This window comes from Poecile atricapillus, chromosome 1 (assembly GCF_030490865.1).
Source record: "Poecile atricapillus isolate bPoeAtr1 chromosome 1, bPoeAtr1.hap1, whole genome shotgun sequence".
Lineage (NCBI taxonomy): Eukaryota > Metazoa > Chordata > Aves > Passeriformes > Paridae > Poecile > Poecile atricapillus.
Window position 1 is genome coordinate 70040162 of NC_081249.1, and position 24917 is coordinate 70065078.

Genomic DNA, 24917 nt, shown 5'->3' on the forward strand with positions numbered 1-24917 from the left:
GTTTTGAAAATAAAATTACTTTTTCCTCTTTTGGAAATCCATGATGATGCCAAACATATGCTTGTTTTCCAAACAACAACTGTTTAAAAGAAAGGAAACTCTTTCTGATGTTCCTGCCAAAAACAACAGTCTGTGGCTTAAAGAAATTTGATAGTAAGCAGTTCACTCAGCTAAGGGAAGAAGGATTTACATTTGGCAAGGATTTACACTTCATGTCTTGCATCTACTTCCCTCCATTTTAAATTTCTTCGGGGATGCATGTGGCAACTGGGAAAGGTTTTTGTTGTGGTTAGTTGAGGTTTAGTTTGTTTACATCTCCAAGTATTTCACTCTCTAAAAATAAGGCATCTGTGGGTTTTACTAGAAATGACAAAGCAGAAGTTCATCATGTTTTTCTCCTTTACAGGGAATACTAGGATATAGAAGAGAGTTTTGAAGGGAAGTAAAAGACCAGAAAAAAATGCATCAGCGAGAGTTTGCAGCAAGAGTAAGTGGAACAGAAAATGTAAATGAGGAAGTGGCACACAAAACATTAACAGCTTCATTTTAAAGCACAGAACAGGGAAGGAAGGCAAAAGATTTTGCTTCAGCAGCCTTTGTTACAGGCAGCAGTAATACTACAGACCCAATAAAGGTGGTTATTTCACTGCTGCCCCAAGTTTCAGATTAAGAGACAAAATAGCTAACAGAAACATGCAGATTGGACTGTATAGTACATAAGATTTATTTCTGTACATTTCCGAAAGCCAGGGGTTTAAGATGCTACAATATTTGACTCTGTCCTTCATTAATAACTCACAGAAATAGTAACTGGACCAATTTACTGAGAAATGTAAAATATTTAGTCCATTCCAAGCAGCTAAGAGAACAGAAGTTCTTAATTTTGTCCCAGCTGTGGAGTATTATGTGCCTCTCCCCAGTTTTTGCAAATAGAGTTCTAAATCCCATTGAACAGAACCTTGCCATCACCCTCCAAGATACAGAAATTACCGAAGACTGCTAAACATGCTCCAGCATCATTCCAATTAGTCAGACAATGCTTCAGCCAGCTGAGCAACCAAGCATGACACCAAGCTGCAGATCCGCGCAAGCTTCAAGGCCCCCAGAATTGTTAGCACAGCAACCAGAACAACATTTCACAAAGCACACACCTCTTCCAGTAAGATGGCAAGTATTCTAGAAAAAAAAACAGAATCCCAATGATGTTACAGTAGTATTTCAGATGCAGATATTCCAGGTTATAAAGGTTAAGGTCATATTAAGGTTAAAAACCACTTATTAGTCCACCAACATGGAAGCTTCTCTTGTTGTTTTCAGTGCAAATCCAGTACAGAAATTCAGCAACTAGACATGAATGTCTGCCTTCACAGCATGAACAGCTTGAGCTATTAGGTGTAGCTCCTAATATTCAGCGTGTGCTTGTGTGGAGCTACCCAGTCTGAATCACGGGATGCCTGAAATTTCAGCATAGTCCACAAGAGCATGAGCGGTGCTTGATGACGGAGGTAAATGTTACAATAGCTACACTTTCATGTGAGGGCTGAAAGATTATACCTCGGTACATTCTCAGGCACTCCTCTGGAAGGCATCACACCATGCCCAAGCTCTCCAACTCTTGCTAGAAACACACAGTGATTGCTACAGTGAACATGAACAAGACCTGTAGGATTGGAAGAGAAAGTTTTAAGAGAAGCAAGCTGGCTGAGCAGGAGACAGGATCTCCTCTATCTAGGGAAAAAAGGAAAAAAAAAAGGAAGCTGCTGAAATGCTAGTTCCTGATTCCTTCTGCCAAAAGAAGGGTGGATAGAAAGCACATGGCTTTCACAGCTGCTTGTCTAGCAATGCAAATACTTTTCTCCTACTATTCAGTTAAATAACCTGAAGCGACTTGTATCACTGTACCAAGACATCCTCTTTAAATATGACTTAAGATTTAACTGCAGCTCCAATCCAGCTCCAGAGGTGAGAAGAAACTTCAATATTCCACGTGCAGAAAACACTGATACAATAGAGCCTTCAAAGTCAGCATGAAATCAAAGGCTTCATTTGAAGTGATGTGTTCTTGTCCATGTTTGCAGTTGTTTAAGCATTCAAAGCAGCAGCCAGGCTTCAAAAAGAAAAATACTACTTTCCCAGAAAATAACTCTGCGGTAAACCTGTGCTGATATAAGTTCCAGAGAATTTCAACATTCTATAGAAAACTCATCAGCAAAACCTAACTGCTGCAGAAAAACAAACTAAAAAGCCACATTGCCACTAAAGCCCCCTTCTAATTCACAAGTTTAAACTTCATTTATCCATTCACATGTAATGAGGCAGAAGAACTTCTCAAAGAAGTGCTTCCATAGGCTGTTTAAAGTTTCAAAATAAAACAAGCTTTTCATGCCTTGTCTTCTAGCACATTAATCCCCACAGCTGCCTGTTGCTCTGTTAGGACAACGCCAAATCCATAGCAGATGAATGGTTTTCCTCAGCATCACTTCATACTGACCTTTTCAACTATGGGATTTCAAAACCAACATCAAGAAATCAATTCCAACATGCACTGGATACTATTAACCTGTTTTGATGTATTATGCATCACCCATTACATACACAAGCTCTCCAATTATTACTTGTTACAAACAAAGTGGTTTGCCACTGTGAATATGCCCAAGAAACCTGGGATTTGTCAGCTGAAGTACTGAATAACACTCAATTTTTCTGCCTCTAAAACATATACTTGAAAATGTAAGAGTAAATCAGTTCAAGCATGCAAGTGGCATGAGTATAATGAATACTCAAAACCAAAATATTTAATACATCTAGCATGCTATGCTTTACATTTAATAGAAACACACACTGTCCCCTATAACTGAATTTGGCTACCAATTTTCTGTTAGAATAAAGAGATTATATTTGCTAGATAGGAAGGGGCTCCAAGAATCTTCAAGGAGTTACTAAAATTCTGCTGAACTGAGAGGTCCTCAAAAAAAAAAAATCTTCATACAGTCTGGTTCATTTCTAGACCCAGAAAACACCATCAGTTCAATGGCAGAATATTTCAGTATGGGAAAAGAAAAACTCATTCATAACATGTTGAAATCCCAGACACCTAGAAATGCTTAACACAAATAAAAACCAGCAAATCCAACAAATATTTAGCATACTTAGAAGCCTTCAAATGATTCTCCAGCTACCTCACCTGCCAAAAATAAAGACACCAAATATAAGCTCCAAGTTTGAAGCTTAAATCAGCACAAAGGTTGTCACTTTGATCTCCAGCTGTTTGTAAAAATTTCTTAATTTCCTCACAAAAATTTTGGTTCTTCTTGTAGCTGAAGAAATTACATCCATCAGTAGCTAAAAATATTTCAGTTATTTGAATTTTCAAGAGGGGTGAAAAACAACCGTGTTTTATCAGTAAAGAAAACCCAACACAACATTTCAACAGCTTTTAACAAAGGCCAGCGTAGATCTAAGTAATAGTTAAATGTGAAGGAAAACATTTTGTTAAAAATTTAACAAATAAGTCTGGTGTAATTTGAGATTATTGTCATTATTACCCCTAAAGGCAGACTAAGTTCTCAGGAGAGAATGTAAGTGCTATGGCAGTTCTGCTACAGCGCTAAGGCTCGAGGTACTTCAATTTAATTGTCGGTCGAAATACTGATTTTTCTTAGATTACAGGTACTCTGTATGTGAGCCTTCCACACAGAGAAGTTAATAGTCACCCTCTACCTCCACCTTTTCTTTTAAGAGAATAAGCAGTGACAGCCTACATCTCATCATACTCCTTGTACAGGGAAGCTTCCAAATGCGAAGTACAGTTCTATTCTACACTGGAAGACGTGTGTAATCTGATCCTATCAATGATCTCCATACACTGAATGCCATTAAGATTAGAGAACTAAGAAATTAGCCTGACAAAACTAATTGCTCCCCATCAGTACTGTATAATAATGTATTTCTGCTATTGAGATAAGTAACAAAACTTAGTATCATAACCCGCTGGGCACGTGCAGCCTGGTCAGTGACTTACACCAGTAATGCAATTCATGTGATACACCGCCTGTAGCTCAGGATCCTATGCAAGCAAAAATAAAATAAAAACAAAAGTAATGACCACAACTTGCCTAATAATTTTAGCTGGACCAGCTGGATATAAGCCAGGAAGTAATAACACATAATAACACATCCCATTTGAATCAGAAAATCCAAGAGGAGTTGTATTATACAACCTGTATTAGATTCCAGTGCAGTTACAAGACAACATTAAGTACACATCAGCTAAAGACAGGCCTGCAAGAGCAGACAGAAATTATCTGCAACAGTGTTTTTTGCTCTTTCCTCAAACAAAGCACTCAAGAGAACTCTGGAAGACAGTGCTCTGGGACTGCTCAAAAGGACAAAGAGGACACACTAAGATGTGACTGTTCATGCAGGAAGTTTAATCAAAAAACGAAGACTTGCAAAGGCATGAAAGCTAATTCACTGTCCAGGTGACATCAATACAGTGATGGAAACACTCAGCCACCATCAGCTCTTCTAGAGTTCTTCACCAAAGTATCTGCTCTGGTTTGGTTAGCTTTTCAGAAACCCTGTCCTTCTCATCACTGTATAAGACACTTCAAAACACTCCAGCATCTGTCAGACGATGGCTTTTCCTTCTCTTTCCTCCATACAGCAATAGTGACTGCAGGCAGCATTATTCTTGTTTCAGAAAAGTAAATGGCATCTACCTTCTCACTGAAGAATAAAGTAAATAAACCTGAGCTAAAGTAGGCACACCAAAGAGTAGCTGATGTACAAGGAGTTTATACTGCTACTCCTAAAATCATGATCCCTTGAGGCATGTTTTACAGACAAGGCATATACTGAAAAACAAAACAGGTTTATGCTGTTATTAAGTATGAAATGTCACATGTTATACCATATAAATCAAACATGAAGCCACAATAATGTACTCCTGCTATGAAAATACCTTTTTTAAGCATGAGCAATTCTATTTCTGGCACGCAAAGTTATTTTTAATACTTCCATGGACAAATAGAAAGATTAACAAAGACTATTCAATTTCTGTAACTATTGACTATAATCAAGACTATTGTTTCAGTATCTGATTAAAAAATGTTTTCTATTTTCTCTTTATTTGAGGAAAATAGCCATGGAAAATGAGAAGAGGACTGGCTCAATTATACATTATTTCATGTACAACAAAACCTCTGTGTTCACTGCCTAATAACTCCATTCATACTGCCGCTAGCTATATAAACACAAAACTAATCTTCCAGCAAGGGACAGAAAAAGTTTGCTTTGCACAACTCATCCCCAGAATTCAGCTGGAAACAAATCAAGTTTCCACATCATTTTAAGGGAAACATAGTATGCTTCTAGTCTCAAATGAATAGCTGCAGATAAAACATCCTAATTCTTACTAAGAATGACTTGGGGCCTGTGGGCAGATAACTGTCCTTCCATCTTAGCATATCTTCTTCTGATGAGAACCAAAAAGGCAAAACACTGTAGCATAACAGCTAACAAAGTTCCACAGCTCAAACACAGGGTTTAATCTTCAGTCCTTCAAGTCTGCAAGCACTGTAAGCAGTAACTTTCACAGATTTCCAGCCTGAGCACTACTCTAGCATAATTACTTTGTATCACATCAGCCTCCGTATATTAAAGGCCACATAATTTCGCATCTGAACTACAGATCTCTGTAGTGTGGGACAGCATACCGGAGGATAAGAACTGCAGCCTTATTCCATTACTTCATTCCTCTCTTCAAGTACACTCACTATTAGTTTATGGAAAATACTGTATCAGCCCAAGTCAAAACAACAGTCTGTCTCCTCTAAATGTAGCAATTTTTTATTCCCTGTGTAAAGTTTTAAAAAGGCCAGTCTTGCATGATAGGCAAGACAAAATAACCTCCTCATCCCCAGATTAAAAGTTTCTCAAAGCTCCTGGCTGCTTTCATAATTTGCCCCCATTTTTTTCTTATGGGAATACTGAACCCTCATTCCCTGTAGTTTACAGAAGAGGTACAAAGAACTACAGCTTTTTCCTATTCCTGCACAAACAGTACATACACTACACCATTTGTGCTTTGAAGTGTTTTCTATCAATGAATCTCACAACTGTATCCAATAACCCATCTCTCAAGCACTGGCCTCACTTCACAAGATTACTGCTCAACCTAAAACTATCAGTCCTTCTCCTGTTATCTGCAGCGATTACTGAACTATATCAGAAAGAAAGAGCATAAACAAAGTATTTCTTAACTGCTTTTAGGTCAGCGTTAGACATTGAGCAGTTGAGATAAATCCCTGGCTTCACACGCCTGCACTCACTCAGACTCCAGGCTTCTTCTCAGCGACACATTCACTTAAGAGCCAAGTAGAAAAAAACGATTAAGCCATTAAAAAAACAGAAAAACAAAACAACCCCCCCAAACAAACAAAAAAAAAACAACCCACAAACAAATAAACAAACAAACAAAAAATAATAAAAAAAAACAAAAACCAACACGTGCTGGGGCAGGGAAGGGTTTAAAAGTTCCCGAGCTGTCAAGGACTCCCAGCGCCCTTCAAAGCCAAAGACGATTATTTCTAAGTAGTTGAGGAGCGCAGGACATGGGAAGCCCCGCCGGTGCCACGCCGCGGGGGCCGCTCTCGGGGGCCGAACACGAGCGGGGAACGAGCCCCAGGGCGGGCGGCTCCCGGGAATGGGCGCCGTGCTCCCGCTGCCCGGACGGAGCGCTCCGGGAACACGGGGAATACTTCAGGGGCCCGTCCCCGACCCCGCACACGGAGGGCTCCGGAGCCTCTCCCCGGCCGCGGCGGGGGGAAGGGGAACGCGTCCCGCGGCTCCGGGGACCGGCGAGGGGCCGAGGCCGGCGGGAGGAATCGGAACAAAGCTGAGGCGAGAGGGCCCGAGGACGGGCAGCTGAGCCCGGGCCAGCGGAGCACAGCCAGCACCTCCGGAGCGACCCAGCGGCGCCCCCGCCGCGGCCGGGAGGAGAAAGGGGGCTCCCGCAGGGCAGCGCCGGGATTATCCCCGCAGGCTGGAGACCGCTAAAAAGAGGCTGCTCCCCCTCCGCGCTCCTCACAGGCGGGGAAAGGACCCTCTGAGCGGCCCTGCCGCCCGCCCTCCCTGCACGGTGGCCACGGGGGGCTGGAGCAGAGCCCCGCACCCACCTGACACCGCGCTCCGTTCCATCCCGCTCCAGCCGCCGCCGTTCCAGCGCTCCAGCCACCGCCGCCGCCTTCGCGGGCTAAGCCGCCGCCGCCCCGCCCCCTCAGCCGCGGGCCCCGCCCCCTCGCCGCCCTTTTGGCTCGTGCGCGAGGGGCGGGGCGGAGACCGCCAATGGGGAGCAGGGCCCGGCGGCGCCGAGCGCTGATCGGCGTGGAGAGCGGCCAATGAGAGCGCCGAGGAGGAGGGGACAGCTGTCAATCAGCGGCCCCTACCTGGGGCTGGAGAGCGGCCGGACGCGGGGGATGGCGATTCTGTCCCTCCTCCATCCCTCTCTCCCTCCCTCATCCACACATCTCTCCCTTCATCCTCTCGTCCCTCTCCCGGCCGCCTCGACCCCTGACAGCCCTGGCCGGGGTCCCGCCTGGCCCCGTGCGGCCGCCCAAGCGCCCGGGGTGTGGTGGCTACCCTGGGGTTCCCAGCCGGCCCCCGAGACCCCCGTGCCCCTCGGGAGCAGCCGGCCCTTCCCCGCCCGGCCCCGGCTGTGGGACAGCCGTGCCCGGTCCCTCGCAGTCCCCGGGGCCATCTGGCGCCTCCCCCGCGTGGCTCGCGGGCCCGGTGCTGTGAGCCACCCACCGCCCCGGCCCCTTTGCTGCCCGCAACAGGCCTCTGCGGTGCCTCTGCCCTCATTCCCGACTGCCACAGGCACACCCACCCCCCGCTGCCCTTTTCTTGCCCTTGCGACCCAATTCCTGCTGCATCCAGCTCCTGGGCATCCGGGCCCCCAAGAGATCCATGTTTATCCAGGCGGGCTCTCTCCCCGCTGGGCAGGTGCACAGCGAGGGCTGCGGCCGCCGGGCCAGCCCCAGCCAAGTGCCCCTTCCAGCTTTGCCCGAGCTGCCGTCCTCCCTGGTTACCCCTGCAGCGGGGGCTTCTGCTACGCCCCGCAAAGCCTTTAGGAAAAAAAGTAGGTGGGAGTGTATCACGTGAATCAGATTTTGGAAGGGCAGGGTGGGTAGAACAAGTGCTAAATGGAGTTTAATGGCCCGGGCGGCTTCAATAACTAAAGGCAACCAACACAGGACACCCAAAACCAGCAAGCTCATGAAGATGACGACCAGCTGCTCTGCCCAGTTCAGCAGGCTGTCCAGATCCATAGAGTCTCTGCTTGGCCTATGTATGGGACAAAGAGGTCACGAAGACCCCCGTGAACATGGCTCGGAATAATGCTCTACAGAAGAGGAGCAGGCAGGACCCACGGCGGTGATGGGCAGCCGATGGAACCAGCTCAGCATCCTGCCCTCATCCGGGGAGGCTCGGGCTGCTCCGCTGCAGGCGCCGGGACCCCGAGGAGCCGTGGGGCAGTGGTGGCTCAGGCTGTGGAAAGCTGAAGGGGGCCACTGTCTTCTGGAGTCATATTGAATAAATACCATTTAGTCAATAAAAATAATCACGGCTGAAAGTAGTGAGATAAAGTAGTGAAAATAATTTTAAACGCCATCTCCAGTCAATTGGCAACCGAAAGTCTACTGAACTCAAACCCGGTTGTACCACTTCAGTTACCCACATCTTGCCTTACAGCAAAGTTGTAGGCTCACAGGCACCTCTTTTCACAAAAAAAAAAAAAAACCAAAAAAACCCAACAAAACAAAAAACAACAGCAACAAAAACACCACTATGTGGGATTGCTATAATTTTCAGAAAAATTATTTGTATTTGAGGTACTTGTATAGGCCGTGGTAAGAAGCAACAACTGAGAATTACTCCAGGTTACACAGCAAAAAGCAGCAAGCCAGCTTTGACAGTTTTATGGTTGCTAGCAAAGTAAACAGAAAAGAAGTCTTTAAGTAGCATAACCCTAAAAGAAGGAAGCAGCAAGCTTTTTACTCAGCATAAGGGCTTAGTGGGACAAAAATCCTAAGAGCAAAATAGTCTCAAGGTTTACAGAAAAATTTGTTCCCTATCCAAAGAAAGAGTATTTTTCCTAAAACACTTGCAGTCTTCAAAGACTGTAAAATAAAACAGAGGGAAAATGACTTGCTATTGTTAAAACACAGCTGCATACATGCTTGTTCAGTGGTCCTTTTTTCATGCTGAAAATGGGATCTTGAGGTTTCAAAATATTAATTTCAAACAGACCTATCTCTACCAGTACTTTTTTCCTGCTCCATCAATACAAGTAAGTAGCCTGTGTGATGCAAGGTATTAATTAACATTTATTTCGTTCCGGCTGCTTCCTAGTCTCCTGGATTACTTCTTAGCTTTCATTTTTCTCCTCTGTATTCATGACATTTTTAATGCCATTTCTAATAACATCTAGATCTTGTAAGAAAGGAACTCAGGCACAGCTTTATTACTGCTGTTTTGACCTTGCCTTTGAATCTGCAAATAAGGCAAATCTGCCAAACCATTTGTGTTGAACTGGTATTGAGTTTTCATTAAGAGAAAAAGAAAGGTAGTTAAATTAAATGCAAGGAATAATTGAATCAGCATTTATATGAACCAATATTATTTTTAAGTTAAGCCATGCTTCAGAAAAGCCCTCTGAAGGCAGTAAATAGAGGTTTAGACTGGCACACCAAGAGATATCCAGGATTGATCTTCTATTAATTTCGCTTGAAGGAAGAACCAGACTTCAGAGGATAATGAAAAGGGAGGGTTATTGGAGACTGAAACCAAGATGAGTTAGTGGAAGTGAGCATGACATTTTCTTAATGTCTGTTTATAATATTACTGGCTTAGATCAAATTTATATGGACCTCCTTTTCCCGAATAGTTAATTTTGCACACACACAGAAAGATACAGCATAAGAAGAAGTAATATTTTGAAAACCTGCTATACAGCTTGTTGCTTCCTGCTGGAGAGCATATTTCATGATATGAAAACCATTTTGTCTTTCAGGAAACACAAAATTGCTGAATAATGTTAAAATAAATAGTGTTGCGTAAATGATTTACAGCGCCACCAATAATCATTACAGCATCTCTGATTATTAATGGTACATTGATAGGCCCCTGCAGAGTTTCTTGCTGAATCAGCTTTTGAAATAAATTGCTTTCCCTCCATCTGCAGCCGCACCCCAGAGAAAGGGGAACCGTGTCTCGACTGAAGTAATTGATTTAGGATAGTCAGCAGATACAGACACTGCACAACCTGTGATGCTCTATGAATTACTACATTTCTGTTAATGGAGTTTATTCTCCTTTATCACTGGTTAGCCTTGATAAGGCTGTATATGTATTTCTCATACTATTCATATTTTCAGTGTTTTTAGTATTACTGTATGACTCACAGTTTTCAGGAATACTTTCCTAAGACTCTTAATTTTATTTTGTGTTTTCTTTATTGTTTTCCTGCTACTATCCCTGGATTGCTGGAATACTGAAAGACTAGCAAAGAATATGAAACCAAGATGCAAGTAGATCCTCAAAGGAAACATTCACTGTAAGTTCAAAGAGTCACTGTGTAATCAATCTTGAGAAAAAAAAAAAAATGCAGGGAAGCAAGAACAAAAGGAAGCCTAATAACTTTTCAAGACAGCTACTTTCATCAACTAAACAGGAGTTGTAATTCCTCCAATTAATAGTAAGCTCCATTAGCTGTAAGTCATAAAAACTAATTGCTATGCAAAGCACTCGTTTTTCTTTGCTGGCCCTGACATTTTGGGAGGGCAGTGTATCAGGATATCCTATGAAGGAAGGACTGGTGATCTATAGCAGGAGTGGACAGACTCTCTTAATGGCTTTACAGCATTGCCAGTTGAACAAGCTCCCTTTATAAAAATAAACACAGGAAAGACACGATTCCAAGTTCCCTGAGAGATTAAAAAATTATATACAGAAAGTTGTAGTTATTAATGCACTGTTGATTTAGTGTGGCACAGCTAGGACTAATGACAAGAAAGTAAAAATTGGGAACCAGGGTGAATATCATGGGGAAGGGAAGGGAAGGGAAGGGAAGGGAAGGGAAGGGAAGGGAAGGGAAGGGAAGGGAAGGGAAGGGAAGGGAAGGGAAGGGAAGGGAAGGGAAGGGAAGGGAAGGGAAGGGAAGGGAAGGGAAGGGAAGGGAAGGGAAGGGAAGGGAAGGGAAGGGAAGGGAAGGGAAGGGAAGGGAAGGGAAGGGAAGGGAAGGGAAGGGAAGGGAAGGGAAGGGAAGGGAAGGGAAGGGAAGGGAAGGGAAGGGAAGGGAAGGGAAGGGAAGGGAAGGGAAGGGAAGGGAAGGGAAGGTCACAAGGATAGTTGGGTTTCTGCAAACAGGACAGTGTAAAATATTTCAAACAGTACTGTAACAAACACTTTCCCATCAGCTAAAGATGAGCTATTTTTTTTTTTCTCCTGACTAGATTCGCTATAGCTTTTTACAAACCCAGCAGTCCTTTCCTTTCTGTTTCTCTTTGTATTATGGCCACCAATCATAGCAGGGATGTAATGCCAAAAGAGAAAAAAACCCTTATATGGGTAAAAATAGGTTTTCTTAGAGAAAAATAAAAGGGTAGGGACTAACAACGTTGTTCAGTGTCAAAGGATTTATGCAGTGTTCTGGGAAGTCCCTAGCTGCTTTCTCACTCTACTAAGCCCATAAACAGACATGGATATTGAAAGATTCATGATAACTATGTTGGATTGCTCCCAGCCTGATGTCCAATAGTTACTGGTAGCCTCACTCCATCTGATTTGTCTGTCTCTCTTGTCTCTCTCTCAAGAGTAAAGTTTACCAACAGAGATTGCAACCATCCATTTCCCACTGACTTTCAGCAAGAGGTTATCATCTAGGTCCCTTAGGGCCTCTTAGAGATCTCTCTTCTCGTCCATAGAAAAGAGTGAGTGCCTCAGTGTTGTGCTCTATTACCATCTCTGACTTTGGGAAAGTCAAGGGGACAGAGTGAAGATAAGCTATCAGAACAAGAAGTGGCTTTGGCTTATATTTGAACCCCTGTGATTTGTCTTAGATATGAAAGTACTTTGAATGATACAAAACTGCAGAGTCAAACCCGAACTTGTTCAAAACCTTGGAATGTCCCAGTGGCATCCCACTTCTTTATACAGACATTAGCTGCAGTCTAGTATGTGAGGTAAGGGGAGGGAGGAATAATGAAGGAGACAGCTGTGATGAAAGGATTAGTTATGTTAAATTATTTTTCTTTTTTCTATTCAATTATAAGAATCATAATGGGTGCCAATAAAAAATATGCTCCTGGCATATCCTGGAACTGTTAGGAGGAATATTACATAGCAAACAAATGTGGGGAGTACAGTAAAAAATGAATAAAAATAGAAAAAATATAAAATCCATTCATTTCAACCATATGTATCTCATGGGAATAAAGCTGTCATGGAAGCACCTTGATTACTGATCTCAGTGTCTATCTCAGAAGTATTAGCTTCTTTTTATGCACAAACATTTAGATGGCAGGATCAAATGACCAAGTGTACAAGGATGCACAACAGTGAGTACAAAATGCTTCTGAACTTTCCCTGGCCTGTTGTACACAGCTTCCTTTTAGGAGTGCTGTGACAAGTGAACTGTTATATCCTGTTATGTGACAGGGGGGTGACACATGGCCAATGAGACTGTCTCCTTCCAGAAGCTTGACCAAGGAGTTAATTTTCCAGTTGAGATGCCACTCTCCAACTCCCTGACCCCAGCTTCTAGAGACAGTTGGATCACCAGTTAAACTTTCCCAGTGGACTTGGCATCTGGTGTCCCACAGTGGAAGAAGCTGAGACATAAGGGATTAAGGTGTGAAGGTAGAGGTAAAAAGTTGGAGAACACTAGAAGAAAATTAAATGTATGAATCACAGAGGTGAGATGGAATTTTACTGAGAGCACCTTTCACAAATGTGTGTAAATTAACTGCAAATAGAAAAGTTAACACTAGAATTAAATTGTGAGATTATTGATAAAGACATGGAAAATGGGGCCAAAGTGGCAGAAAGAGTTCTCTTAATCCACCTTCCTTTGCCAAGCCTGCATAAATGAGAGAGATATGGTTATGGACTGGTGTCTGCTTTATTATTTTAAGGTATTTAATCTAAAGCAGAGAATTTCACCATTTCATCAGGTATTCTTGCCTAGTTTCTATTAACTATTCTAAAAACTTCTTGCTAGTATCTAATGTAACTCTTCTGTGATGAAATTTTAGCACATTCTTTTCTCTTGATATCTGCAATGGATACAGAGAATGGATGACAACCTGTGATTATTTCAAAGCTTCTCACGTCTCTCCAGTCATTCATTCAATAAATTAAAACCCCAGCTCTTTCTTTCTTGCCTCATTGGACATGTTTTCTAATTCTCAGGTCATTTTCCTTTCTTTCTTTTGAGCTGCCTCCACATTTGCTGAAGTTCAGTGCCCAGAACTAGACACACAGCTCTCAATAGCAAAGTCTCATGTTTGAGACAGCTTGCTTCACTGTAATAGTATGACACTGTTGATACATATCCCACTTGTGAGTCACTGCAACCTCAACATCTTTTTCAGCAAAATTTCTGCCTGTCAGCTGTTTCCCATTCTGTGTTAATGCACTTGATTTTTCCAGATTAAGTGCAGACCTTGCATTCTCCTTTGAAGTAAGTTCATCCTACTTTCTTTGGCCAGCTGTCCCATTTGTCAGGATCACTTTGATTGCTACTCCACCAGCTTTGTGACATCTGAAAATGTGCTAAACATACTTTTTACTTCATCATCCAGGTCCCTGAAGTAAACACAAAACATTACCAAACTCAGGACACATCCCTGGAGAATCTGAAGCAACAGTTTTCCATTGTAGTAGTGAACCTTTGCTAACTATTACCTGGTCACTGCCTTCCAAACAATCTTCTCCAGCTTCTTAAAAAGAGATCTAGCAATGTTAAAAGCCTCTCTTTATACCAGTGTTTCAAAGGGAGCTGAAGTTAAGAATTTCCTTAAAATTCATGAGTATGTTTAATTTGATACTTGTCTCTTGTTTCTGTTGTGGAATACTTAGTATTTGCATGAGAGACACAAAACCATATTTCAGAATAGGCAGTGAGCTTTGGGCATTTTGAATACCAGGCAGGGAAAAGGTGGATTTTTCACTCAAAGAAAGTTCTTAGATTTTGAGCATCAGTAAATAATTTGTGAGTGTTTGCTCACATGACTGAGGGTCCACATCACTGTGATTGATCTTGGAAATCACAATTTTATTTTTAATGAAGTTTTAGAATTCTGTGTTTATGAATTTCATTTTTTTTAAAGCTTATTCTTTATTGTCCTTAGCAACATAACTTCGGCATGCAAATTCTCAAGCTTTTATTCTTTTTGGCTAGTGCCAATACACATTTTAGGCTCAAAATCAAGGGAAATCATGCTCCTCCTCAAAGCACAATGCACATGTCATTATGCAAAGTTGAAGAGCAATCACCGTGATAGGTTTCCATCTTGCACATTATATCCTAAGCCTCCTGTTGTCTCCAATTAGACTTGTGTACCCATGAAGCATGAAGCACGAGTCCCTTCAGATATCAGTCATGAGCTCAGTCCTGCAAGGCTCCCTTGCCCTTGCATTTTCGTAGGCCCTTCTGCCCGAGCTACGTGGGACTTTCGAAGTTCCGCCTTTGTTTTCTGGGTCAGCACGCTCATTTCTTTACAAGATGAAGAAAAGAGCATGAAAAGTATCATTTTCTGTGGGTCTTACATCTGCCTGAAAGCTGCACGGGTGCCTGCGGCCTTCAGGGGACATGCCTAGGCTCTCCTTTCTCATACACAATTCATATTGTATTCACACGTGCCCCAGTGCGCAATCAAATCTCATCCGAGCGCATGCAAACTGGGATAGGCAAGAGGCATTGGCTGCATTCTGAATGCTCGCTGTGTCAAAAGGAACAGGAGTCCTTACTCCCAATGGTAATTAAGCCTTGCTGGGAAATCAAGCGTATGTCATGTAGAATAGGCTGCCTCTCCCGTTTTCTTTCACTCCCTCCCCCTCTCAACCCCATTTTGGATAGGAAGGAATTTTAAAAAATGGAATGAGGGGGAGATTTTAAGTAATTCTTAACAGCAGTTTTTCAGTTGTAGGGAAATGTGTTGTTTGGATAGCAGCATTACAAGAGGAATTTTTAACTGATATTGGAAGGAAATAACAGCAACCACAACAACACAGAACAAAAACCTGTCAGAATAAAGAAATCCTGGTCAACCCACAGAAAGGGCTATTGGGAGGCTCTGTTGCAGAAAGAGAATAGCAGAGCCTTTATGCAATGTAGATGCTCAGGGAGGCGAGGCAGCAAGGAGAAATAGAGGCTATTTGCTCGTTCGGGTTTAGCTGGAATGGGAGATGGCTGTCTTTCCTATCATACATCAAATTGAGCTCCGGAACTCCACAACAAAAACAGTTCAGTACAGATTGTCTGCAGTTATGTCTTTTTTATTCTCCTTTTTCAACCACTGCTGCATGGGAAACCATATCTCACACATGCTCTCCCAGCTGAAAAAAAAAAAGAAGTCAGTTTAGAAACAACTGTCATTACATAGCATATTTTCCTCATTATAAGGCACTCAAAGAACAAGAAAAAACCATCTGCTGTAACTTGGCTGCCCTTTCCATTTTAGGTTAATCCACATTTCTAGCTTTTTCATCCTCATTCCCAATTAAATCCTTCTCCAAAAAAAATTGATGGTTTTACAATTTATATTTAAACCTTCTTATTGAATACCAGTTCTTTTGTCAGAGTGTCAGACGGAATCATCATATCTTATGGAAAATAGTTCTGCCTAAACTTTGAACTGATCTTCCATTTTTAGGCAGATCTCTGGGGAAAAGGACTTAAAGTCCCGTGGGATTAACAGTCCCAGCTTTGTGCTAGATGCTAAAGTATAATGGCATCATAGCATACCTTGAGCGTTATGTATTTCCTTGTACGGAGTTCTTGTGTAGAGCATTCTGTTCTCTTCCATTTTACATTTCTAGGAGGTTGCTAGAAGAAGCTGTTGTACTGTGCTTTGTAGAATCAGAGAATTGCACCATGTCCTGTCTCTTGGGGAGGCGTTTGATTTTTGTTCTGCTTAGTTCTATCTATTGTGCCTTAATCTAATACAAAAGTATCTGTGTGGAGAGCAGAATGATGGGAAATGTTTGCCCTCGAGTTCTAATGCTGTCTCTCCTATTTCAGTCTTGTTAATGAATAGCAAAACAATACAACAAACCGACAAGTCTGAGCTTCTCTTTGATATCACAGCAGGCACATGGAATGGCTTCTCCCAGGCATACTGATCGCTTTTACCACATTTATAGTGCTCTAATAAATGCTGCTTGGAGCCGCTCCAGGCAATTGTAATTAATTCTCAGTGGGATGCTCATAGTGGTCACCCCGGATCAGAAAGGTCAGGACTTTGTCTGTGCCTTTACAACATCAGTAAAAATTAAATACCCACTTTCCCAAAAGGTCATCACAAGCCATATACACAAAACGATCAATCTCAATCAGTTTCTCATTCCCTGCTGTTTCTCATTATTTCTGCAGATATCCTAAAAATTAAAAGTAAACACACAAACAAATCAAGGCAGAAGGCGTTTTCAGTGTTGATCTAATCCTCTCTCCTATGCAAGCAACTGATGAAGATACAACCAGGGAAAGTGAGAGAGCCCCCGGAGAGCGTGGAGAGCCAATTCACCTATCGGGACTCTGGCTTTAATTAATCTCCCTGCCTTCTTAGGGTGGCTAAAAGAGGAAAATCCAGGCTGGAAAACATCTGTTGCACCGCGGAGGCAGCAGCAATTCAAGGTAGAAGCCTAGGGAACCTGAAGGAAAAATGCTTCCCGTGCTGCGGGCGCGGAGCGAGGAGCGAGGGCTGGAGCGGCCGCTCAGCACCATGGACAGGGCGCAGCGGGAGGGATGGGGACACGGAGGGATGGCACGGAGGGACAGGCAGGCAAGGAGCGGGCCAGGCAGGCCGGGAGAGGGGCTGCCCACCCCGTGGAGCCCCGAGACTGCCGCCCCATCCCCGCGGGGCCGCCCGGCAGCCGGCCGGGAGGGGAGCCGGCTTGGAGAGACAGCTTTCTTTGCTGCGTGCCTTTATCGCCAGGGCTCTGCTCTATTTTCCATAACTTGTCATGTCCTTTGAAAAGGGCAATGTGAAATTCGTTGTCAGTTTTCTTTCTGGTGTTCTTTTGTTTTGTTTTGTTTTTTGGATTTTTTGGTTGTTGGTTTTTTGGGGTTTTTTTTGTTTGTTTTTTTTTTACTGCAGCATATCGCAGAACCTGGCAGTTTCACAAAGGAGGAGGAGACCCCAATGCAAAGTACAAAAATAAGGAAGAGAAATAGAACTGAGTGTGCATTTCAGCCAAGAGAGCAGGCATCAGCCAAAATCATGCACAAAATAAAACCAGTTCTGGACTGTTCTAACCACACAGCTACTAATAACCACGGCCTTCCTCAGGGAGAGAACATCAGTCAAATATTCCTCATTGACACTGGTGTAAATCCAGCTGCCTCTTCCAGTATAACTGTTTTCTCTTTGCAGTGCCAGAGAGCACAGATTTGACCTTGGTAATTTTTTTAAAAATATATAAATTTTACAGAAAAAAAAAATCTGCTTCTTCCTCTGTATTGTTTCTTTATCTGACAAATATTATTTTCTTTCACTGGTATGGTGGAAATCCTGAGCACATTATCACTTCTTTCAGAAACCATGTAATTTTGCTTTCAAATGTCAAGTTGTTCAGTATGGGAAGTGCCAGCTTCAGGGCCAAGGCAGCCAGGTTGGCTTAAACAACTGCAAGAAACAGTCTTCAAAGGCTATCAGACACTAGGTATCATTACACTGCTAATTTCCCTTGGGACACTCAAATCTCTGCTCATAGGCTCCTCACAATCCCTGCAAAGTCTTCATCTTAGCCTCACTCTCTTTACATCAATCTCTGCCTCCCTCTCCTCCACTATATTCTCACTTCTGTGCATCATCTCTCTCACTCTGTTTTTCTTTGTAGTCATTGTGCACCACCATTAAACCAGCCAAGGAAGAGAAAATGTTCCAGCCTCATTGCCTTTTCCTCAGTGCTCTACTTCCTCCAAAAAGCCAGGGAGCCAAATTAAGGAGGATACCATCACATCATATATGGTGTTTTCAGGGTCTCTCTCTTATATTTTACTCTCTTTGACTGCAAATCATTGGGCAGTCAAACTCTTTAACAGTAAAATCTCAGTTATCTTTGGCTACTGCTGAAGTACAAATGAGAAGAAATTATCTGCCTTCAACTTGTACACAAGATAATTTCATTTTACATCAAATAGTGTAAGAGATGAAGGCAAATGATGGACTCTGGCTAGTGTTTATTATATGAAGTGCAACAACTCCTATGATGCAGCCCTCCTTTTCTGCTCTATCTCTCTATTGATTCCCATCACATAATTAAATTGTGAACTCTGAAAGGGAAAGCCATCTTTCATTTCAAGTACTGCTCAGCGTCTGGCCCAGCAGGGCTCTGAGCCCTTATTAGATCCCTGGCAAGGCTGCAATGCAAATAGTAAAGGGACTGCATCTGCCTGCTCACCAGCCCCAAGACTCCATGCTTGCCTAATGCAGGGGTCTTACATATCCAATAACACAATAGTTGGAGTGACAGATCACTACAGTGCTATTGTGCCGGAAGTGTTGTTATGAGTATAAAGGATTGAGCCAGTTATTAATCATCTCAAAGCACTTTACACGGGCACAAACATAAATCACAGCACTCCATCCAGTTGGGTAATTACATTCTGCCACAATAAATTCTTTCTAAATTTTCTATCAATAGTAGTATTTTTCACTTACAGTCCTAAACTTTGTGCTTTGCTGCTTTATACCATTAAATAGCTGATGTATTTCTCTTCTGAGGCGATCAGTTGCTTTCTACAGAAATTCAAATGTCCACAGAACTGCTGTATGTTCTTTATGCAGCTGTCAGAGAACTCCAAAAAGAAATTTCTTCATATTAAATTATGTATAAATGCACAATATTTTTTCCCATAAAGAAAATGCATCAATGATGTTAAGCAACAGAGTTCTTCAAGCAGCCTTTTTAAATGCCAGAAGAGCAAACATGGATTTCTAAAAGACATTTATTCCATTATGTCATCAAATCCAAAAGCATTCAGAAAAGAGAGAAAATAGTCTAATCTTCTCCTAATGCACCTTTCAAAATTTCCACACAAGTTGAACAGTTTTGAATATAAAACGGCAACTTCATTTGCAACTGGCCATTTATTATTTAGTATACAGTCTATATAGCTGTGCATTCCTTTATAATACATGAAGGAAGCTTTTAATTAGCAAAGTAGGGAAGATTTGACCCTCTAGACAGCCACGCTGGAGGACTTTTGAAAAGCCTTGTGGAACTGCAGTTTCTGAAGCCTTGTGATGCTATTCATAGCTACCACTGAGGATTTGTTCCTCAGAGAGAGCAGCTCCCCCAGAACACAGTAAGGTGTTTGTGTACAAATGCAAATGGCATACTGGAGCATTGCATGCTGGTGACAGTGCAGGTCGTTTCCTTTTTTAAAAAAATTAAATAAAAATCACTTTCCAGCTGCCTTACACAAGTCCTGATGCACTCTTACAGCTTCCAAAGAGAAGATAAATGGACCATCTTTTCAAAACAATGTCTTCGAAATTATGTATTACACCTGATACCATCAGTTTTGCAGCTATCTTTGGAAGCTTCTCTGATTTAGCAGCAAACTAAAGAGATAAGCAAACACATACTAGGATCTACATCGTTGCTTGGAAACAATCAGTTTGGGAATGGCATAATCCTATTAGTCTGAGGAAGACCAAAATTTTAATAGACTTCATGCAATTCAGATGCAAACTCTCCCTCTCAAATCAAATTTTACTACACATATAACAGCTTTCCTCTTTTTTTCCCCTCACAAATAAAGGGCATAGAAAATGCCTCATGGCATTGCAACAATGAATAATGATGTGCTAAACCTTTATTGATTTGCTTGGCATTCTCATAGACTCCCCACTCCCAAAACAAATGCACTGAATTACACACTCATGTTTGCAGTATTAAAAATGCTTTGCATTCAAAAGAGAAGATTGGAGAACTTAAAGGACTGCTGATGGAATATAGAGGTCCAGATTATTCAAGCTGAGCTTGGCACAAGAGCACATCTGGGTGCACAGGAGGGATGCTGACACCCACAGTTTCAGGCAACTCAATCAGTTGGCATATATCTGATTAGAGTCCTGCTACTGAGAATGGAGAAACTCCGGGATCTCCTGTGGCTGAGCCAGAGCAGGGGCTCACTTCCTGTCCTACTCCTTCTCTGCTGAGTATGGAAGAAGCCTCACTACCTGAAAAGATCATTGAAGTTGAGCAGAGCCTCAAGCCTACTCTGATGTATTTTCAGCTGTCTCAGGAGTCAAATCCACACCCTGGGGCTGCTGCAGCATGGCAAAGCCCTGTGCTCATGCTGTGGTGCCTGTGTGGAGGGTGCTGACTCTTTTCCTCAGCTCCAGGATGGAGATAGCTCTAGTGATGACTCATGAAGAAAACTTTCTGAATTCTAAGTGATGTAGAGCATCAAGAAAGAAAGAGAGGTTGAAGTCTGTAGTCTTGCACAGCTACATTTCCAATTTCAGGAGTACCAAACTAGGCACTGAAATCCATCTTTATTCAGAGGAGCTCTCATTTACACGCCAAACTCTCTTCCGCTTCAGTGGAGCAGAAACTTGTGTAAAGTGTACCATACTCACAATGCTTTCCCAGTGAAATTACTTTCTGCCTCATGGATTTGGCTGCTGGCTTCAACCCAGCCAAGAAGGGGAGTTATCTAACCTTACTGTGTCTGTGTGAAATTCACCTGTTGGCTATGGGCAGCTCCCTCTCAGCAGATACCGCGATCAGAGCTGCTATGACAAGCTAGATTCAGTTCATACCTGCTTAACAGCCACACAAAGGATGGGAGCAGCCTTACCAACAGACCTGCTTTTCACCCCCAGACACCTCTCTCCAAGGCAGGGTTGAGAATTGCAGGGCAGGAATAATGCTGAGATACTACCGGTGTTGCCTGGACTGAACTCCATTGTTTCAGGCTGTCAAGCAAACTTGCACTTTCGACATTAAAAGCGTGAATTGCAAAAGTACAAATGGGAGATAATTCTCAAAAGGCATTTTTATAGCCAGCAGAAAGCTTCATGCCAATTGCTTAAAAAAGCTTTGAAAGTTTTCCAAGACAACACAACACAGGCTCAGATCACTTCTACTGGTTTAGCTTCATAATTGCCTTCTCTTTCAATACATATTTTTGTCTTTAGCTGAGTTCTCTTACCCTGCTGCCCGAGTTCTCTCTCACTGCCAATATCCTTCAGGAAGGGATGAACACAGCTTCCTTTCCCACCCCACAAACATGACCTGGCTGTGCTGCAGGTTGCCATGGGCAGAAGCACAAGGTGCACTTACCTAGCTGTGCCCAAAAATATTTCCAACATTCCCAGCATGAAGTATGAGGGAGAAAGTCCAGCTCTGAGGCACAGCACAGCTGACTGCCAACTCCTAAAACCTGGAGTGGTCCCACGGCATTTGGCAATTTCTGTTTGGCCAACACAACACTCATAAAGCTTAACCTATTCTGGCACCAAGAATTACATGACCAGCTGAGAAGAGAAAGTGTGTGTGTTTCAGCCAGTCTCTCCAAGTGCTGGGTTTTACTGAGACAGGTTTCTGCAAGTAACTTGAATAAAAGATCTGAGCTCTAACGCTCCTTCTGGAGGTTCCCATAAACCTTTTTTTACCTGCATAACGTCTGTCTTCAGCCAGTGCTGGAAGTCCAATGAATTTTTCTAACCTTCTTTGCTGCCATTTCTAAATGCATTGCATTTCTAAATGCATTGCAGAAGAGCTAGACTGACCTGACTAGCTAGTTGGTTCTGCTGTTGTCTAGACCTAGACTATCAGACTATCCTAGACTATTCTGCTGTTATCTAGACCTCCTGGGCACTTGTATTTCCACCTTGAGATCTCCAGTGGTGCTGGAGACTCCAATAGCTCTGTAGGTGCTGTCCTCATTCCTACATCCAAGCACTGAGAAAATTTTGAGCTAGCTGTTTCAGAAATCCAAAGCAATGGATAATAACCTTTTCTCACTTGTGTTCCTTAAGTGCTTTTTCTCTTATTAAGAAATCTGCCTTTTTTCTTGTCTTTTCTACACCTTCAGAGCTTTAATGATTGGCCAATTTCTTATTTTGCTTTTTGGATTATTTATATACTGCATTCTTATCTTGGAAAGATTTCTTCCATCTTCAGTGTCTAGCCGTCTGGCCACAAGGTTCTTCTGTATTAATATGTTATTCTTAGCTGGTTGTTATTATATGTATTATGTATATATGTGGGATACAGCTGTTTGGGCAGCTGGCTGATCCTGATGGTCAGCTTTTGCTGGGACAACATGACAGTGATGGCATCAAAGTAGCTCAGCCCCTCTTTTTTTTTTTTTTCTTGAACTTTTCCTCATCACAGTCTGAAAGAACCTTTCTACTCTGGAGTTATAGCCCCTGCCTTCCAATTCCCACCCCCTATATCCCCAGGCAGGAGGGGGGTCTTTCAGCTCCAAATGTGATCTGAGCTCTTTTTACTTTGCTTGGCCCTGCAGGAAGCCTGGGGTTGGGATGGCTGTGGATGCTGTTCACATGGAAATGACTGGAGCCAGCATAGAACGCTGTTTGGGGTATCAGGGGCCACCATGGGGAGCAGAGGCTGACATCTGCAAGGAGAGGTGGGTGAGCCAGTGGCATGGAGCCAGCCATGTGAAAAGGGGAACAAGCCAGGGAGGTGAGCCCGGTAGCACCACAGCAATAACTGTGTCCGGTAAGGCAGGAGGCAGCTGATTGTGGCACAAGGTGAGTGTGCATGTGCTGAGGAGGGAAGAGCTTTCCCTGTTTGTCACAAAGCAGCAGCCAGGAGTCACAAGTGCTAAGCTTCGCTGAGAGGATTAAACATTTCAAGCACCAGCACCCATAACCCTGTAACCACGGCACTACCACTGCTCTTAATGGGCCCTTACCTGCAGTGCTGAGTTTCCAGGGTTTCAGGACTAAGGTTCATTAGCTTTTTTTTGTCTGAATTTTCCTTAATCCTAATGCCTAGAGCCCTCTTTTAAGCATGGTTAGTTGTATCTGCTTTCTTTTTTGTTTTTCTTTCCCCTAATGACCAGGCAGCTATGCTTGATTAGTTTTCCTTTTGCTTGTTTTTGCAGGCTATAACCATAATGTTTATTTTGACAGTAGCAACAAAGAGCTCTTCCATGCAGAATGAAGCCTTTGTGTCTAAACACAGTGGAGCAGTGTAGAGGAAGGTAGGATGATAGGAAAAAGGGCAGGGTCTGACATGGCAGAGCCCAGGCTGTAAACAACTCACCAGTGGTCAGTTACAGAAATGGAGATCTGGCAGCTGCACAAAGCTCATTTCAGGGGTAGCAAACAGCAAAGAGCAAGTATCTAAAGTAAGTAAGATACATTTGCAATGCAGAGCAGCAAATCAAGGTGTGAACCAAATTAGCAAACTTACAGAAATTATCCCAATTGGCTCCTGAGGGGAGGAGGAAGACACTATCTAGCTGACAAGGTACACAGGGGTGCTGCTGCCCCCCATGCTCTTGGTATGAAGCCATCAATCTGGGCACCCAGAAGGGCAATGGAAGCGGTTGCGAAACACTGGAAGAAGGACCAGACACAAGGAGTGGATATAACAATTTTATATTGTTTTGTATTGTTGTTATTGAAACTTTTTTCTATAGAAGTATTTTTTTGCTTTTATTTCCCTTCTTTTCTGTATTAATTGGATATGGATTAGTAAGAATTCTATTGATCAGATTATTTAGATTTCAATTTTTCTAACAGCAGATTCTTACCCCTACCCAGCGTGCTTCCTTTTTGTCCATAACAAGATTTTGAGCTTAACACATTCAATAAATCCCCGATAGTTTGGGGACTGAGGGAATTTCTGATTTCTCTCTCTGTTAACAGCTACACACACCAGGCACCTGAAGGCACTAACATTCTCACCATTTTCCCAGAGCAATGTGAGTAAGAGTGGGAAAGAGGTGCTCAGCAGTTGCAGAGCATCCATTACAGTCACTCAGCTGTGGTAGCAGTTTCACTGATGCCCTACATAACCTCCCTGCTATAAAGGACTTCTAATTCCTGTAAGAAACCTTACCTTTTCCCATGGCTCTGCAGTGCATGCAGATAATTCCCATCAGCTCCTAACAGCTCTATGCTAGGTGTTTTAATGTGCTTTCCTGCGTATGACAGAACAAGGTCCTGAGAAGTGTGAGATCATCCCCAGCACCTTTGGTTTCGCACTGTAGCAAAGGGGCTGTAACGCTGTACTGAGATGGCTTTTAGCCAAGCACTACAGAGCAGAAGAAATCCCCAGCTGATATGGGACATGTAGGATCCATTATCCCTGTTTCTTGTGCACAGAGGCAGAGTCAGCTCTTAACTGTTCTGTGTTTATGGTCATTTTGCCTGAGGAGAGCAATTTAAAGCAGGTGCAGCATCACCAAGAAATGAGGACAGTGACCCAGAGTTTCAAAAGGATTTCAGCATCTAGATACAAGTACAGCCTTGCTGAAAATTCCTCACCCTTCTAGGGACATTCCTGCCACCACTGCTGACTACTTGGAACAGTTTTTCCCCTGGTTATTTCAGCCCTTCCAATATTTGATGAAAAAATTTTCAGATTTCTGATGGAATTGATGAATCTAGGAGGCGAAACACCACCACTTCCTTCTATAA

The 24917-nt window shown here is 42.8% G+C and overlaps 1 protein-coding gene across 1 annotated transcript in view; it reads right to left on the minus strand.

Moving 5' to 3' along the window:
* Positions 1–14441: 14441 nt before the first annotated feature.
* The window catches only part of CDK8 (cyclin dependent kinase 8), a 109614-nt gene continuing 99138 nt past the window's right edge, over positions 14442–24917 (minus strand). Inside the window, exon 13 of the mRNA XM_058856632.1 lies at positions 14442–15621. Coding sequence (XP_058712615.1) covers positions 15604–15621 — 18 coding nt within the window. The 3' untranslated portion in view covers positions 14442–15603. The remainder of the gene's footprint in view (positions 15622–24917) is intronic.